The 19,480-nt window shown below is 41.6% G+C and overlaps 1 protein-coding gene across 3 annotated transcripts in view; it reads left to right on the forward strand.

Moving 5' to 3' along the window:
- NRF1 (nuclear respiratory factor 1) overlaps positions 1-19,480 on the forward strand; it is a 143,783-nt gene that overhangs the window by 84,242 nt on the left and 40,061 nt on the right. For all 3 annotated transcript variants that reach the window (XM_011939585.1, XM_011939584.1, XM_011939586.1), the window contains 4 exons: positions 8,715-8,873; positions 9,826-10,023; positions 10,918-11,019; positions 18,960-19,117. In XM_011939585.1, the coding sequence (XP_011794975.1) occupies positions 8,715-8,873; positions 9,826-10,023; positions 10,918-11,019; positions 18,960-19,117 (617 nt within the window). The remainder of the gene's footprint in view (positions 1-8,714; positions 8,874-9,825; positions 10,024-10,917; positions 11,020-18,959; positions 19,118-19,480) is intronic.

Below are 19,480 nucleotides of genomic sequence, written 5' to 3' on the forward strand. Positions count from 1 at the left end.
AGCCAGGATGGTCTCGATCTCCTGACCTCGTGATCCACCCGTCTCGGCCTCCCAAAGTGCTGGGATTACAGGCTTGAGCCACCGCGCCCGGCCAATATTTTCTTCATATTCATAAGAAAAAGATAATTAGAAAAATAAGCAAACATTATAAGCAGTTCACAGAAAGGAAAAATAACCAGTAAACATATAAAAAGATTGTCAACTCACTAGTAATGGAAATTAAGAAACCATTTCCCCCATGTCAGATAAGCCAAAATAAGAAAACTTGATGGTAAGGCTGGGTGCAGTGGCTCATGCCTGTATCCCAGCACTTTGGGAGGCTGAGGAGGGTGGATCACTTGAGGTCAGGAGTTCAAGACCAGCCTGGCCAACATGGTGAAACCCCATCTCTACTAAAAATACAAAACAATTAGCCAGCCATGGTAGCACACGCCTGTAGTCCCAGCTACAGGTTGAGGCAGGAGGTTCACTTGAACCCGGGAGGCGGAGGTTGCAGTGAGCTGAGATCGCACCATTGCACTCCAGCCTGGGTGATGGAGTGAGACTGTCTCAAGAAAAATAAAAAAAGAGAGAGAAAACTTGGTAATAAAATGTGGAAGAGGTAATAAAATGTGGAAGAGCATGAATGGGTATTGTCTAGTACTCTTAGTGACAGTGGAATTGGCAAAGTCTTTCTGGAGGACAATTTGGCAGTGTATTAAAATGTTAAATCCATATACCCTTTAACCAGCAATTCCACTTTTCTGAATTTCTGCTAGAATTGCTGGTTAAAGGGTATATGGATTTAACATTTTCTGCTGAGTTTTCTGTGCACAAAAAAGCATGTATAAGCACTGTTTGTACAGCAAGAGAAACTGGAAGCAATCTAAATGTTTATCAATAGGGGGATAGCTAAATAAAATGGAAATTCTATACCATGGATACTAGGCAACTGTTTTTAAAAATTATTCTAGTTGCACTACCATGAGAAGATCTCTATGACAAAATGTTGAGTGGAAAAAACAAGTTATAAAATAGTGTACAAACACAAAAATACATTTGTGTTTTTCTTTAATCACATAAAACTGCCTTTCTAGCATGTATTTATGTAAATGTATAGAATCTGGCCTAGAAGGAAGGCTGTTCATCAAACTCATGCCTCTGGACAGGAGACTGGATTGAGGGAGAATAGATGGCAAAGAGGACTTTGACTTTATATTATTTACATTTTTGTACAGAAGAGTACAACAAGCATAAGATAACAGAAACTAACCAACCTGTCTCCTTCAAAGAGAAAGTAGGACTTTAAGAGCATTTTGATTAATGAGAGGGAGAAAGTTTGGTAGGTTGGGGGTGCCGAGATAGAGAAGCAGAAGTCTTGACTTGAGAGAGGAGTCTAAATGAGTGCCTTCATTGGCTGGCCTTCAAATTCACTAATTCTGAAGTTATGTTGATCTTTTCTCCAAACTTGCTCTTCTTGTGTTTTCTATGGGAATATGTTTTTAGGGGAAATGAGATTAAGAGAAGCCAGTGTTTCTGCTTGGAATGGTGTTTCTGATAATAACCACCGTAGTCATCTCTCTGAATAGAGATCAATAGTACAAATAATTCCAAACATTGGGCAAATGAATCACCTTGCTTTAGCTCTTTAATGCCCTTTAGATATCCATTCAATTTTGTTTTGTTTTGTTTTGTTTGTTTTTTGAGATGGAGTCTCACTGTCACCCAGGCTGGAGTACAGTGGCGTGATCTTGGCTCACTGCAAACTCTGCCTCCCGGGTTCACGCCATTCTCCTGCCTCAGCCTCTCTGAGTAGCTGGGACTACAGGCGCCCGCCACCACGCTCGGCTAATTTTTTTTTTTTTTTTTTTGCATTTTCAGTAGAGACGGGGTTTGGTCTCGATCTCCTGACCTCGTGATCCACCTGCCTCGGCCTCCCAAAGTGCTGGGATTACAAGCGTGAACCACCGCGCCTGGCCTATCCATTCAAATATAATTGGGTCTGTCAGCCTGGACGGTAATAATTTTAAGTTAAAATAGTGTAGCCACAGTCTGAAAAATCTCCATTTTTCCTTCCCTGCTACATTCCTATTTTCTGTAGGCTATACAAAACATAACCTTTCAGCATGGTTTGCTTTCAACTGCCTTCTCTTAAAATTTATTATGCATTCTCTGACCTCTTCAGTAGAGGTGGAGGTAGCAGATATGTTGGTTTGAAAGACCTGTTCTTGGTAATTGAGCCTAAATGGACATCAGGAGCCTCAAAATCCCTAGACTCAGGTAAATGCAGAGCAAAGATAGAGGAACGAGAGGAGAGGGTATTTGGGGATGTGTAAGGATAATGCATTGTTGGATAGCAAAGAATTAACTTAATTTACAAAGGAAATTTCTAGCATAGCAAGAATTTTTTTTTCATTTTGATTGGATTAGACGTTTTAGAGTTTTAGAGAACCTTTTATTTTAAACCTATCTGTGGTTTCCACATAATCTTTACTTTTCACTGACACAGGCATGAATTTGATATCCTTATCTTTGCTGATTGTCCCGGGAAGTGGTAGTATTTTCTATTCTTTGCTGGTTTGGTGTGGCTTTACTGACCAAGCTAGGGTACCTTAGGCCCACCTAAAGCCCTAAATCAGAATGAGAGTCCAGGAAAGTTTGTTCCAGCCCAATTAAAGGACAGTCTGAGAGGTTAGGCTTTAGCTTTGCTGATCCTGTTGATTGTCTCCCTGTGGATTAAAGACAAACCTTCCTTAACAAGCACATCAAAAAGCTTTGGTTTCCAAAACTCTCCAGGACCAGTAATTAATTCAACTGGTAATGAGAGCACAGTTCCGAATTCTGGAAAGGAATTATTTAACTCTTCCTGTACTGGGCTGCTAGTTTCCCTTTATTAATAGTCGCTTTAGCCTTAGCACTGTTTATTTGGGACAGTGTAAAAATAACCTGTAAGAAGATTGCCTTTTTCAATGAAGTCAAATCATCTCTTAAGCATTTAAAAGTAAAAAATACCCTTCATTCTCAAAATGTACACACCTAAAAAACAAACTCTTATAGTAGAAAATACCTTTTACTTCTTTTGGTATAGGGGCAAATTTTATATGCTTGATAATTAGCACTTTTAAGAGCTATGATCTGCTCCTGAAGTAGAACTTGTATGCCAGCAGCTGATTTCACTCTGGTTCCATTTTTTGACTTGATGGGGTTTCAGCCTGTGAAAGTAACCTTCTTTTTGTACTGTTTCTGTGTCTCCATGCCTCTCATATTAGCCTCTGGGATCATCTTCCTAGGAATTTGAAACATTTCTCATCCAGAAATTTCTAGCACATAAATCATCTTTTAAAAGTTTCCCAGTTCTGTCTTTCCTCTCATTATGGTTACCCTTTTTTCTGACGATTTCCATTAGTAATCTGCTTGTACATTTCCCCCCCCACCCCTTTTTTTAATTGAGGAGAGAGAAAGAGTACATGTGCGAGAGGGAACTGCTTATATTAATACAAATTTTTAATGCTCAGGGACCCAGCAGAACAAGGCACCTAAACTTCCTGTACATTGTGGGTGTGTTAGTAATAGCTTGCTTGCTTCAAAGCAAATAATTGGTCCAAATGGTCAATTTGTTCCTTCTTAGTTCTAGCACCCTTTACTTCTCATGCTCAACCTTGTTTCAGATACATATAAACTCATTCTTCTGCCACCTTCTGCTTTTTTCCACTTTACCCATCGTTGAAAAACTAATGATGAATGTCTTTATGTACATTACAGTGTGTTCAGTATTAGTAAACTGTTTGAGAAAGCTAGCTATTTGTTTGCATTGGGAGAATAAATTCCCTATTTTCCCTGATTTAAAAGTAAAATCTTATTTATCTTTTAAATATTTCTTTTTGGGAAATGGTCACATTTAGACTTGATAGAAACTTAATATAGATTGAGTACCCCCTGCCCGATTTCATATATTTTTTGATTTTTTTAACATTTGCATATACGTAGTGAGATATCTTGGAGATGGGACCACGATCTAAACACAAAATTTATTTGTGTTTTATATACACCTTATGCATGAAATAGAGTTTTGACTGTGACCTGTCACTTGAGGTCATGGGTGGAATTTTCCACATGTGACTCTTGAAACATTCCAGATTTCAGATCTTCAGATTAGGGATGCTCAACCTGTAGCAGATTAAGGATTAAAACTGTGCTGGATTAAAGCCATGATGTTTCTGAGTCCTTATTTGTTTTACATTTAGAGTAGTTTTATTTAATAGATTTGAAGAGTGGATACTTAAAGCATCTACTTTTTTAAAAAAAAAGAACAATTTTTTCTCATTATAAAATCAGAATTATCAATCAATTGCCAAAGAGCTATGATGCACCTAAATTTTATAACAAATTAAACTCTAAATTTTAGAACAAAAGTTGTGAATACTGTAGAAGTTGCTGAAAAAAGGATGGCTTGATGACTAAGGTAATAATAATAAAATTGCTATTAATTAATATACCTGCTATCTCAGCCTCTTAATTGACACTGTATATTTGCTATTATTACTGTTTTACAGATGAGAAAATTAAGATTCAGAGCCAACTCTGAGTCTTTTGTTTTGTTTTGTTTTGTATTTTTGAGATGGAGTCTTGCTCTGTCACCCAGGCTAGAGTGTAGTTGAGCGATCGTAGCTCACTGCAACCTCAGCCTCCTGGGTTCAAGCGATTTTCCTGCCTCAGCCTCCCGAGTAGCTGGCAATACAGGTATATGCCACCATGCCTGGCTAATTCTTGTATTTTTAGTAAAGATGGTGTTTCACCATGTTGGCCAGGTGGGTCTCAAATTCCTGACCTCAGGCAATCTGCTCGCCTTGACTTCCCAAAGTGCTGGGATTACAGGCGTGAGCCATGGTGCTCAGCCCTTGTGTTCTTTTTGGTAGAAAGAGGTAACAAGAGAAGTGAAGCTGAGTGCAATGACTCACATGTGAAATCCCAACACTTTGGGAGGTCGAGGCAGGAGGATTGCCTCAGGCCAGGAGTTTGAGATCAGCCTGGGCAACATTGGGAGACCCCTTCTATACAAAAAAAAAGAAAAAGAAAAAGAAAAGTAAAGAAAAAGAAATAAGTGGGCATGGTGGCACGCACCTTTAGTCCCAACTACTGAAGGCTGAAGCAGGAGGATCCCTTAAGCCCTGGAGGTTGAGGCTGCATTGAGCTGTGTTCATGCCACTGCACTCCAGCCTGGACCACAGAGCAAGATCTGAGAGAGAGAGAGAGAGAATGAAAATGGATGAATAGTTAGTATATGAGAGAGAGAGAGAGACAGAATGAATGAATGAATGAATGAATGAATGAATGGTTAGTATATGTTCCACAAAGAATGTAGGACTTTCTGGGCACTAAAGAATGTGTGGTATAGTAGCATGGAAAGTAGTCCAGCAAGGGGACAGAACAAAGGCAGAGAAGCAGGAATGGGCTTAGTAGTTCATAAGACAGTGCAGAGACTTGTCTGATGGAGGACCAAGGCTGAGTGGTGGGAATTAATGGGAGCTTACTGTAGTGTGAGGCCAGATTGTAGTGGGTCTGAAAAGCTGGGCAGAAGGATCTAGTTTAGTTGCCGTTGTTAAAAGACATTTGAAGGTGTTTTGAGCATTGGAGCTATGTAGGTAACATTTAGGAAAATCTCTCTGGCAAGGATATGTGGGAAGAAGGAATGAAGGGAGAACTCGAAGTTCCCCAAGAAAGCCAACTAGAAGGATGCACTAGCCTTGGGCCAGAAAGTTAGAATAAAGGTGGGGCTGGAGAAGAAGGGATAGACACCAGAGATATTTGAAAGAAAACAAAAGAATCGGACTTGCAATGCTAGATAAGTGTTGAAGGAGAAAAGTAAAGATAACTTTGACATTTTTAGTTTGAGTATCTGGGGAAAGGGTGGTTTTTTTTGTTTTTGTTTTTGTTTTTTTTTTTTTGAGACAGAGCCTTGCTCTGTCGCCCAGGCTGGAGTGCAGTGACCAGATCTCAGCTCACTGCAAGCTCCGCCTCCTGGGTTCACGCCATTCTCCTGCCTCAGCCTCCCGAGTAGCTGGGACTACAGGCGCCCGCCCCCTCGCCCAGCTAGTTTTTTTTTTTTAGTAGAGACGGGATTTCACCGTGTTAGCCAGGATGGTCTCGATCTCCTGACCTCGTGATCCGCCCGTTTTGGCCTCCCAAAGTGCTGGGATTACAGGCTTGAGCCACCGCACCTGGCCGAAAGGGTGGTTTTCCACTTGCTAAGATAAAAAAGTTGAGAAGACAAGTAGATTGGAGAGAGGGTAGGATGGGGTTTAAGTGAAGAGGCTGATGCTGAGGCCACCTTTCAAGTAACATTGAGTTATTGGAACTCAGTTGGAAGGCCTGGTGGGAGAGCCGAAGCAAGACTTCGGCTTGCTTTCACCTCACGTGAAAGGTATCCACGTGACCCAGAACTGAGGAGCATAAGGAACTATTGGTGCAAATAGGGTAGGCGTCAGAAGTGAAGTGATCACCAGAATTAGGGAATATATAGGGTTCCAGGTAGATCTGAGCAGACTCTATCAGTCTAGTATTTTCCACAGTGAATGCTTTCTGACCACTTTAGGATTTTGTTTTGTTTGTTTGGTTTAAGACAGGGTCTTGCTCTGTCACCTGCTTTAGGATTTTTGTTTTGTTTTGTTTCGAGACAAGGTCTCACTCTGTCACGCAGGCTGGAGTGAAGTGGTACCATCATGGCTCACTGCATCCCAGACCTCCTGGGCTCAAGCGATCCCCCTGCCTCAGCCTCTCCAGTAGCTGGGACTATAGGCACGTGCCACTGTAGCTGACTGAGTTTTGTATTTTTGGTAGAGACAGAGTCCCACTGTGTTGCCCAAGCTGGTCTCGAACTCCTGGTCTTAAGCAATCTGCCTCCCTGAGCCTCCCAAGGTGCAGGGATTACAGGCATGAGCCCATACCCAACCCACTTTAGGATTTTGTTAATTTAGAATTATTTAGCTTTCTCATGTCATTTTCTCCAGACTGTCCTAGGTATGAATATAAATAATTCTCCTTTTTGGAAACTGTTAATGATATTCAAAGAAAAGGGAATTTATGAAAGTCTGTGTCAGTTTATTTAATCTACACCTCTGAGAAAGCCTTTTTTTTTTGACGTGAAGAAGTATAAAATATTGTGTGTGAAGATTAAGCCCTTTCCTGCTCTGTGTATTTGAGCCGAGAAAAAGTCACACTCCCAAGAAATTAGAATAAAGGGAAAAATGACTTTGAGATGTACTTTCTTAAAATAACTGAAGTAATGACCACATGAGCCAGCTGATGGGTTTTTAAATGGATACGTTTCTATCAGCCTGCTGCTTGATGCCAGAGCCAAATATATATGGAGTATATTATATCATATCCTGTAGGCAGACTGTCGGGGGCATTGGGGGACTTAGAAAGAGAGGTGAAGTGGCAGGCTTGGCACAGGACTTAACAGCATGACTACAGTCAGCCAGAACTTTATTAGGTAAACATTACTGATTGGGTTCCTGGTTACCTGTTATGTAACAATCTGTATCATCTTTTCGTAAAATAATATCTAATATGTATTATAAGAATGATAAGAACACCTGATATTTATAGAAATCTTTAATAATAAAGTGTTGCTATACTTATTCTCTCATTAATACTTAAGTATTCCCATTTCAGTTTTTTTCTTATTTTACTGTATAACTATAAATCCATGCCCCTGAGTCTGATTCATTGCTAAAAGTGGCCCTTTTTGGTGTTCAGCTGCAGGGACAGTATGGATGCATCCTTAGTTGCAGGATGCTACTTATCTCTGGAGTGCTGTAGACCCCCAGGTGAAAGGAAAACAGTAGGTCTGGGAAGGAGGCATAGACCATAACTTGATAAACTGCTTTTCTTGCCAAAAGTCATTATCAGCGATTAAGAATATTCACAAAGTAGACCCTCCCCCAGCACACACAGAGCGTGGTTACTATGCCAGGAAATAAGAATGGCAGTTGTCTTTGTGGTTTAAAACCTGTTTGGTCTGGATTTGATTTGTAAAATAAATCTGAATGAAGTCCATAATGCATTTAAATTCGCACATGCTTTGCTATGTCTATATGTCAGACTCATGGACAGTGGCCTAGCTTACTGGAAAATTTCTAGAAGAGTTTTAGGGTTATTTTCCCTTTTTATTAAGTTAAAGGCCTGTTTATTTTCATATATTTTATAATCAGCCACCTTATTGAATTCTCATATTGTTTATAGTAGTTTTTCATTTGATCTCTTTGGAATTCTCTAGATATAAGGTTACTTCATCTATAAATAGTAATGATTTTATCAGTTCACTTGTTATTTCTCTCTTATCTAATTGCATTGATTCCTACTTCCAGAACAGTGTTGAAAACACCCTGAGTTTGGCACCTTACATGCATGAAAACTACAGAAGGGAAATAAGCCATAGTACCAGTAATATCTTGGGAAGCAGAAATTAAATTTAGGGGCAGATATTCTTACTCTTATAGGAAGAAGTCTACAAAATGCAGCCTAAGGTGCACTTTACCAACATATTTATAATTCTCAACCACCCATGGAGATATAGGAACCTATGGAAAACAGTGGGTTTTCATCAGTCACGTCTTAGAATTCTCTGGGCCTTCCCAGGAACCTCTCTGTTTTATAAGGTTAGAATTTAAGGGGTCATAAACACACCCCAGATGTCCTTCATGAGTATTGATGACCATACTGTTCTCTTCCAGGCCCAGCTTCGGGCATTTATCCCAGAGATGCTCAAGTACTCCACAGGTCGGGGAAAACCAGGCTGGGGGAAAGAAAGCTGCAAGCCCATCTGGTGGCCTGAAGATATCCCCTGGGCAAATGTCCGGAGTGATGTCCGCACAGAAGAGCAAAAGCAGAGGGTGAGAATTCCTCGACTGAGTTACCTGATTGCTTTTCCATCCTAAATTAACCACTTCAATTTTTGTCATTTCTACATCTTGTGCTAAAAAGTCTTCGTGTAATAGTTAAGCCTGTCCCTCCAAAGACTGATGTTCTTTGATTTATAGCTTTTTCCATTTGTCGCTTCATCACTATACTGGAAAGAGAAGACTGGGGTGGATTCATGAATTTAAACTGTGTCTTTGGGGTTGCCTTTTGGAGCAGTTTTAATTTTATGAAGTGCTTGGGAATGTCAGAGAAACTTGAAGTAAAAGTATTAATCACTTGAACACTTAGAAGTGCTGTTATTTCTGGTTACTAAAAATCATTGTTGAACAATGTAAATATGGAATTAGAAGGATATGAAGTCTGCCAGCTGAGCCTGCTAATAACAAAACTTTTAGAAGACTAAACTACATATCATTCCTTACTCTTTTTTTGCGTATTTTTCTTCTCTTTTTTTTTCTTTTTTTTTTTTTGAGACAGAATCTCACTCTTGTTGCCCAGGCTGGAGTGCAATGGCACGATCTTGGCTCACTGCAACCTCCGCCTCCCAGGTTCAAGCGATTCTCCTGTCTCAGCCTCCCGAGTAGTTGGGATTACAGGCATGCGCCACCACGCCTGGCTAATTTTGTATTTTTAGTAGAGATGGGATTTCTCCATGTTGATCAGGCTGGTCTCGAACTCCCGACCTCAGGTCATCCACCCTCATCAGCCTCCCCAAAGTGCTGGGATTACAGGCATGAGCCACCGCGCCCGGCCATACTCAGCTTCTTTCTACCAGAACCAGTCTGTGGGAAATAATCCTAGGAGAGTTTATAAGAGGTTTGGTTTGGTTTGATTTGATAAAGAAGTAGCTGTTTATTGCATATTGGGACTAAATAACCAAAGTTCTTTGTGGCTTACTGTGCTTTTCCGGTCATTTGGTAACAGGTTTCATGGACCCAGGCACTACGGACCATAGTTAAAAACTGTTATAAACAGCATGGGCGGGAAGACCTTTTGTATGCCTTTGAGGATCAGCAAACGCAAACGCAGGCCACAGCCACACACAGTATAGCTCATCTCGTACCGTCACAGACTGTCGTCCAGACCTTTAGTAACCCTGATGGCACTGTCTCGCTTATCCAGGTGAGTAAACCTGAGGGCTACCAGACTGTGGCTTCTGAGATGGATCAGTGGGCGCCTTACCTCAGACTGGGGAAAGTTTCCTTTGTGCGAACTCTTGTATGAACTTTATATAGCTCCCCAAGATCTTCCTACCTGAAATTGATTCCTGAAGAATAGTTTAAATTCTTTGCATTTGCTAAATACAGAACTATGAGTAGCTTCCTGGACATTTCCAAAACAAAGCACTTTTAAAGGGCTCTTTTTTTTTGAGGCAGGAGCTCTCTCTGTCATCACAGCTCACTGCAGGCTCAACCCCCCGGGCTCAAGTGATTCTCCCACCTCAGCCTCCCAAGTAGCTGGGACTACAGGTGTACGCCACCAGGCCTGGCTGACTTTTTTTTTTTTGGTAGAGACAAGGCCTTTCCATGTTGCCTAGGCTGGTCTCAAACTCCTGAACTCAAGCGATCTTCTTGCCTCGGCCTCCTAAAATGCTGGGATTACAGATGTGAGCCACCATGCCCGGCCTTAAAATGACTTCTGTTTTACAGTTTCACTGTCAGTGATCAGGGAATATTCCTTCTGAATGACCTCTTCTGAGGTAAAACACAATTTGTTGATTGGGAACCTCTGAAGTTCAAATTGGGGTGAGAATAGAAAGTTGGTTGACTGACACTGGGCATGGATGTGGCAGTGTGATAGCTCTTCTCAGATTGACTTATTTGGTTGAAGTAAAATTCTGAAACTCATGATAGTCTCTGAACTATAATTTTAGTGAGCTATGATTTTAGATTTCACATCATAAGACATATTCATTGTTATCTGTGCCAAATTTGGGATTAAAGGAGTCTTAGCTTCTGAGTAAAGAAGTGGAAGGATCCATCCACCAACACTTACCACTTTCCATATTTTTTTTAGGTTGGTACAGGGGCAACAGTAGCCACATTGGCTGATGCTTCAGAATTGCCAACCACAGTCACCGTTGCCCAAGTGAATTATTCTGCCGTGGCTGATGGAGAGGTAAGAAAGAGATTCTGTCTGCATCTTCTTAAATAGTTGAATGTATAATGAGGGAGAAGTGAGGGTCCAGAAGATGGAGTAGCCTGCATGTCTGCAGCACTCTTTAAGGAAACCTTTTGAACATGAGCCCATGAAAGTTTTGGAAAGTGTCTTATGCTATGTGTATTAATTGTAACAATTAAGATTCATGGATTAGTATGACTCAAACCCAACTGTCAGGAACTTAGAATTTTACATTTGAATGTATAGCATTTGGTATTATACACAATACAAAGGGATTATCCCTTTAGCATTTTTATGCTGTGAATCCCAAAGAATTTCATCTTTGGTCTTTATGAAAAAAAAAATGATGCATTAAAACTGGAACTGGCCGGACACGGTGGCTCAAGCCTGTAATCCCCAGCACTTTGGGAGGCCGAGACGGGCGGATCACGAGGTCAGGAGATCGAGACCATCCTGGCTAACACGGTGAAACCCCGTCTCTACTAAAAAATACAAAAAACTAGCCGGGCGAGGTGGCGGGCGCCTGTAGTCCCAGCTACTCAGGAGGCTGAGGCAGGAGAATGGTGTAAACCCGGGAGGCGGAGCTTGCAGTGAGCTGAGATCCGGCCACTGCACTCCAGCCTGGGCCACAGAGCGAGACTCCGTCTCAAAAAAAAAAAAAAAAAAAAGGAACTAAGGGAAGCCTTCTCTGAAGGGATAAATATGTTTGCAAGTCAGTAACATGATTTATTACATTTTAAATACGCCTTTGAAAAGATTTCTTAGGAGAATTCTTCCTTACCAAAATTGGGATAATTATGGGACGTTAATCTAAAGACAGCCAACCTTTATTGATCACTTGGTGGGCTAAACACTCGACCCTATGAAGTGTAAGTTCCGTTATCATCTTCACTTCAGAGATGAGAAAACCGAGACATAACAGAGCTTAGATGATTTGCCCAAAGTCCCAGAGCAGTGCTGAAGCTGGTAATGAATTGAGAAAAACATTACCTAGGCTCTGAGACATTGGTGAAGATTCAACAAGTGAAGGAAGGGGTTTGTTATGTCACCATGAGTGTTTCCCTTGAAGATACTGATGTGGTGTCCTGAAGTTTGAAAAATAGCCAACAGATGCCAAAGAGCAGTATCAGAAATAAAGCTAAAAGTGTTATCTCACCCTTGTTGAGAGCCATGGAGCATTTCCCCTTAGAACACCACAAAGTCACTTTCATATGTGTCCCTCAGGAGAGGGGGAGAACTGGCAAAGGCCGCATGGCTGGGAGATGGAGGGAGAGTGCACCATAGGCTTCTTGGCCAGCCTGCATGTGCCAAAACCCTGTATAGCTACAGGTGTGTGGGGTTGATTCACACAGGATCCTTGCCCTCATGGGACTCCAGTTTAGTGGGGAAGAGAGAGAGGTCTATGTGAACGAACTCTAGCCTTGCTGTAAGGGATGCTGCAAAGCGTATGTACCTCCTTTCCACCTAAGGAGCCTGGGAAAGTTTGGGACACTGAAAAACTTGGTTATTGGGTGAGGAAAGGTGAAGGCTGACAGAACACTTACTTTCTAAGTACATAAACATCATTAAAGGATATGGATTAGCAAAGCAAAGAATTTGTCAGGTCCAGAACACTAGAACGAGATGACACTCCTTAAAGTCTGAAAGAGGTGAAAAAGACAGCAAGGGGTAGAGTTAGAAGATGTGTTAGTTTTTGGCTTAGACAAAGTGTTATCAACCCTATCTCTCTACTGAATGTTTCTTGGTACTATTTAAAGAAAGCAACTTTGTTTCCTTCTCTATAAAAATTTTGTTTTTGACACATAATATTTATAACATATTTATGGAGTTGTGTTTCTTTCTTTCTTTCTTTCTTTTTTCTGTTTTTTTGAGACAGAATCTCACTCTGTGGCCCAGGCTGGAGTGTAGTGGCACAATCTCACCTCACTGCAACCTTCACCTCCCGGATTCAAGCGATGCTTCTGCCTCAGCCTCCTGAGTAGCTGGGGCTACAGGCATGCACCACCATGCCCAGATAATTTTTGTATTCTTAGTAGAGATGGGGTTTCACCATGTTGGCCAGGATGTTCTCGATCTCTTGACCTCATGATCCGCCTGCCTCAGCCTCCCAAAGTGCTAGGATTACAGGCGTGAGCCACTGCACCCGGCCAGAGTTGTGTTTCTTAAATACTTCTCTGGGACTAAGTCTATGAAATATACTTTGCTAAATAGCATACAAAAGTAATCAACATATTCAAATATTCATAGAAATTTTTTTTTTTTTTTTGAGATGGAGTCTCGCTCTGTCGCCCAGGCTGGAGTGCAGTGGCCGGATCTCAGCTCACTGCAAGCTCCGCCTCCCGGATTTACACCATTCTCCTGCCTCAGCCTCCCGAGTAGCTGGGACTACAGGCTCCCGCCACCTCGCCCGGCTAGTTTTTTGTATTTTTTAGTAGAGACAGGGTTTCACCGTGTTAGCCAGGATGGTCTCGATCTCCTGACCTCGTGATCCACCCGTCTCGGCCTCCCAAAGTGCTGGGATTACAGGCTTGAGCCATGAAAATATTTTTTATATCTCAGTTGCATATGTCTGGCTTTTCTGGCACACTAACATCATTGTTAAGCCAGCTATTGTGGAGGTTGCTGAATGACATATATAAAGTTTTTATAGCCTTTTGGTAAATACCTGGATTCAGTCAGATGAAAAAAAATACTCTTAACTCTTCCTACACTTCCAGTGAAATGAAAATGACATAAAGAGAGGAAGCATAGGTTACGTCAGAAAGTGACATGTTCAGATTATATTGTGTTTCCATTTGCCGTCTGATTTCTCTTAGATGTTGACATAATTGTTAGTGTCTTAGCTTTGAACCATAATAACCGTAATGACTCTAATATTTCTCTGAAGTGGGCTATATAAGGCCACATCAATGCCAGTGTAGACACTGTATCAGGTGACTCAGTAGAAACAGCCTTTTTGCTTAGGTCTTTTCTCCCATGGGGCAGAAAGTATAACAACAAGCAGTGCCTATATTTCTAGAAGTTGTGTGGTCATTTTGTTATCCCAGCCTTCCCAGTGAGAGCTCTCACCGTTACCACACTGTCTTCAGCGTCCGGTTATTTATGGGAAGGGTCATTTGGGGGCCTGCTGAGCTGAGAATTAATCTGTGTAATTACAGAGCAGCAAACTCTATAGCCTTAAGCAGTTGAAAATTAATTAGTGACACAGAACAAGTTACATAGCCTTTTTTGTTCGTTTGTTTGTTTTTTGACAGAGTCTCGCTGTCTCCCAGGCTAGAGTGCAGTGGTGCGATCTCGGCTCACTGCAAGCTCCGCCTCCCAGGTTCCTGCCATTCTCCTGCCTCAGCCTCCCGAGTAGCTGGGACTACAGGCGCCCTCCACCAGGCTGGCTAATTTTTTGTATTTTTAGTAGAGACGGGGTTTCACCACGTTAGCCAGGATGGTCTTGATCTCCTGACCTCGTGATCCGCCCGTCTTGGCTTCCCAAAGTACTGGGATTACAGGCTTGAGCCACCGCGCCCGGCCTACATAGATGTTTATAATTGAATAAGGAAAGAATTTCAAAATAATGTGAAATAAACTATGTTGATTTTAAAATATACAGTTTTTATTTTGATGGCATATTGAAAGACGCAGATGGGTTTGAGAATCCATTCTGCTGTGTGATAAGACCAGGTATTGGTGATATCAATTGCATTAGGTGTCAGAAAAGTCTAAATTTGAAATAGAATGGTATCTGTTGATAATAGTATATATAATTCTGTTAGAAGAAGAGAAAGCCAAAGTACAAAAACATTAGAGATGTGAATTTTAAACTGAACCATTAATATATATAACAGTTTTGAATTGCATAACTCATTTTAGGTGTATTTTTATGAATGTCAATTTGCCTTAAATATGGGCAGGCTGAATAACAAGTAGGAAAATACCAATAGTATTTTTCCATCCATCCCTTAAGTAAACACTTTTTGAGCCCTGTGCCAGGTACTGTAGAGACTATAGATAAAAGATAATAAAGACTCCCCTTTCCCTTAAGGTGCACATAGGTAGGTGGTAGAGAAAGGCAAAGAACAATTGCAGCGAGATAAGGGTCTAGTAGCAGCAAGCCCAGGGTGCTGTGGAACAGCAGAGGAGAGGCCCTCATCTGGACTTCAGGGGAATGGAATTGTCTCAGGAAACACTTCCCAGAGGAAGCCCCTGAGCTTAGACTAGAGGGGTAACTAGCCAAACAAAGGAGAGGGATAGGAGTTCTACCCTGTCAAAGGGAGCAACACATTCAGTGCATTAACTTGTGAAAGCGTGGAACAGCCACAGTTTGAAGGGCCTTATGGTAGAGGGCCTCTCTCAGAAATGTATCGTAACCAATGAGATATCTTCTGAATATCTTCCCCTCCCAGGGCTTGTGGCCCTTTCTTTGGGGAAGGAAGTGCAACAAGAGCTTAAGTAAACACAGTTTAAGAAAGCGCTGAGACTCAGGAATAGGAAATTCCGAAGAGATGCTGGCACTTGAACTGATTTCTTGATCACCTGCTGTGTTTCTGATTAGAAATCTCTTCTCTGTTTCTCCTCCTCTTTTCTCTTCACTGTTTACTGTCATTCCATGACATGTAATTTAACTTTCTTAAATTATACTATATATGGCAGCATTCTAATGCCATTTTCACTACAAGTATAGTTGTAACTAAATGTGTCTGTAGTGACTTGCTGCCTTTGGAGTTTGAGGACTTGAGAGAGCCACACTGGACCAAGCTCAGGTAAGAGCAGCAGCATGGGCCGGACTAAAATAGAGAGGCAGATCAGGAAACAGGAAGACCATTGCCTCGCTGTAGGCAACAGCACTGCCCAGCTTCAGTGGGTGTTTTGAGTGGAATCATCAGCCGCCTAAGAATTGATAGTACAGCTTGCCTCTTACACTGGCAGTGTTGGCAGTGATGTTCATTGGAGCAATGAGATCAAAGCAACCAACCTTGGAAAACAAGAGCTTTGGAGTTCCTGAGAGGCAACTTTGCAGCTCTAGGATATCTCTGCCTCAGGAGTGATGGGCTCTGAAGGCTTGTTGGCACAGTCCACTGCCCATGAGAACTCAGGGCAAACACGAAGGTAGCTCAAAGGAATGTCTCTTTCTCTGGGAGGCTTTTGGCAAACATTCTGCAAAGCATTATCATAATCTAAGTATGGTGATAGAACTAAAGCAGGAAGCATTTAAAATATCTACCTTCTAAAGCTTGGAGCACTTCCTTTGGGACACAGTAACAAGCAGGCACAAGATAACTACTCACTAGGCCCCAGCAATGTGAAGCAGGAATAGCAAGAGCTGCAGTAAGCACTGCTAAGGTCTTGAGTCCCAGGAGTCCAAAGACATATACACCTGAGCTGATGGATCACCTGCCGTACTTCGGAATAGACACTGCTTTTACTGCCCTTGCTACTTTTCAGTTTTGAGGGTGGATTATTAATCAACCAGTATTTATTAAGCAAAACAGACTGAAGTAACTAGATACAGGTATGCAGAACTAAATTTCTAAACACAAAGAATTGTACTAAAATCAGTGGTTCTATACCCCAGACCAGAGGGGACATTTGGCAATATCTGGAGACATTTTTTACTGTCGTGACTGGGGAGGGTGCTATTGGCAACTAGTGGGTAGAAGCCGGGATGCTGCTAACCATCCTGCAACACACAGGATAGCCCTACAACCAAGGATACCTGGGCCAAAATGTTAGCATGCCAAGACTGAGAGACTTTGTGTAGGCCTAGCAAACCTGGATTCTCATGTACCCTATCACCAGAGAGTATGATTTTTGTTTTTGGGTTTTTTGCTTTGGGCAGTGGGAGAGTCTTCATAACTTCTCCCCTACTGAAAAGAAAGCAGTTTTTGCTACACTTTAAAAAATTAGTTTCTGAAGGCCGGGCCCGGTGGCTCAAGCCTGTAATCCCAGCACTTTGGGAGACCAAGACGGGCGGATCATGAGGTCAGGAGATTGAGACCATCCTGGCTAACACGGTGAAACCCCGTCTCTACTAAAAAATACAAAAAACTAGCCGGGCGAGGTGGCGGGAGCCTGTAGTCCCAGCTACTCGGGAGGCTGAGGCAGGAGAATGGCGGGAACCCAGGAGGCAGAGCTTGCAGTGAGCTGAGATCCGGCCACTGCACTCCAGCCCGGGTGACAGAGCGAGACTCCGTCTCAAAAAAAAAAAAAAGAAAAGAAAGATATTTCACAAAAAATTAGTTTCTGAGTTTAGCAGTTTCCATCAAAATAAAAATTCAAAGTAAGTTTGATCCATAATTCTACCTCTAGGCATTTACCCTATAAGGACTCACATGTGATATACAAAGTATAATAGTATATAAGGATATTCATCACAGCACTGTTTGTTAATAGCAAAAGACTGTAAACCACCTAAATGTGCATTAAAAGATGACTTGTTAAATAAATTATGATGTTTCTATATAACTCAATGCTTCCCAACACTTTGGGAGGTGGAGGCAGGTGGATCACCTGAGGTCGGGAGTTCAAGACCAGCCTGACTAACATGGAGAAACCCTGTCTCTACTAAAAATACAGAATTAGCTGGGTGTGGTGGTGTATGCCTGTAATCCCAGCTACTCAGGAGGCTGAGGCAGGAGAATCACTTGAACCTGGAAGGCAGAGGTTGCGATGAGCCGAGATCGCGCCACTGCACTCCAGTCTGGGCAACAAGAGCGAAACTCTGTCTCAAAAAAAAAGAAAAAAAGCAATCCCATGCAGCCATTCTTAAGAATCGTGAATAAGTAGTTTTATATGTTCCAAAATGGAATCATTTCGGAGATGTACTGTTTGTGAAAAAAGCAAGATACAAAAGATACGTAGAATATGCTGCCATTTTTATTTTAAAGAGGAGGTAGTAGAAAGGGGAAATAGGGTGAATGTGTGTGTGTGTGTCTGTGTAAATATACTTCCATATAGTGGGAAGAGCTCTACAAAGGTACACAAGAAAATAGGTATATTACATGGAAATATTGTATAATGATAAAAAAAAATAATAAAAGAGAAAGAAAATAGGCACTGTAGTAGACCCATTGGACAAAGGGTCTAGAGTACTGGTATCATATTCCCTTTGATACAGTTTGAAATTTTGGTATAGTTTGAATTTTTTTTCCTCTCATGGGCTATTTCTAACAACCCAGCCTATATATTTTTAAACTTTATTATGTATTTATTTAAATTGACAATAAATTGTATATATTTATTTTGCACAATGTGTTGTTTTGAAGTATGTATACATTGGGAGGTAAATTGAGAAACGTATTTAAAAGTGTAGAGTGGGCCAAGCGTGGTAACTCATGCCTGTAATCCCAGCACTTTGGGAGACTGAGGCAGGTGGATCACCTAAGGTCAGGAGTTTGAGACCAGCCTGGCCAACATGGTGAAACCCCGTCTCTACTAAAAATACAAAAATTAGCCAGAGGTGGTGGAACACACCTATAGTCCCAGCTACTTGGGAGCCTGAGGCCAGAGAATCGCTCAACCTGGGAGGTGGAGATTGCAGTGAGCCAAGATTGTGCCATTGCACTCCAGCTTGGGCAACAGAGGGAGACTCCCTCTCAAAAAACAAAAAAGGTACAGTGGAAGGTCTTGCTTTCTGTCTCCCATCCAACTTGTTTCCAGCTCCTCTCAACCCCACACATACAATACAGAGAATATATTCAGTGGCTTTTGTGTGTCCTTCCAGAATTTCTTTATGGCAAATGCAAGAAAATTCAGGTATATATTCTAATACCCCCTTTTTTACACAAAAGGTAGCATGCTTAAAACTCTGTTCTGTACATTGCAGGTCATGTTAATTTTAAAGAGTATGTGTATTTAGCCAAAAAGTTGCAATTATTAGAAAAATTACTTTTAAAATTATACTTTTGTGGCTTTGTTTTTTTACTATTTTGTCCTTTCTGCCTCAGGTGGAACAAAATTGGGCCACGTTACAGGGAGGTGAGATGACCATCCAGACGACGCAAGCATCAGAGGCCACCCAGGCAGTGGCATCATTGGCAGAGGCCGCAGTGGCAGCTTCTCAGGAGATGCAGCAGGGAGCTACAGTCACCATGGCGCTTAACAGGTGGTGGCAAGAGTCTGGGAATAAATGAGGATCACAAATCTGTCCCTGCAGATATGGGTGGAGGCCTCTTAAAGAGAAATGTATCTCAGTTTGCCACAGTTGGCAGTAGGAACTTAACACTTTTGGCCCATATGATATTGTAGTTTGGCCTATAATAGGTCAGCCCTTACCAAGAAAAATTAAACTTCTTTCCTTCAGGTGTGCTTAGGAAAGGTGATGTGAAATGGAATCCTCCAGTAAAAGGTAGTTTCTAAAACTCAATGTATTGTTTCCTGCTTAGTTCCTTCTACTGGCTATTGATGGAAAGATCATCTCCGGATCATTCTTCACTCCTGCCACCACCCAGCCCCAACAACCAGTGCA

Source organism: Colobus angolensis, unplaced genomic scaffold (genome assembly GCF_000951035.1).
Source record: "Colobus angolensis palliatus isolate OR3802 unplaced genomic scaffold, Cang.pa_1.0 Scaffold182, whole genome shotgun sequence".
Classification (NCBI taxonomy): Eukaryota; Metazoa; Chordata; class Mammalia; order Primates; family Cercopithecidae; genus Colobus; species Colobus angolensis.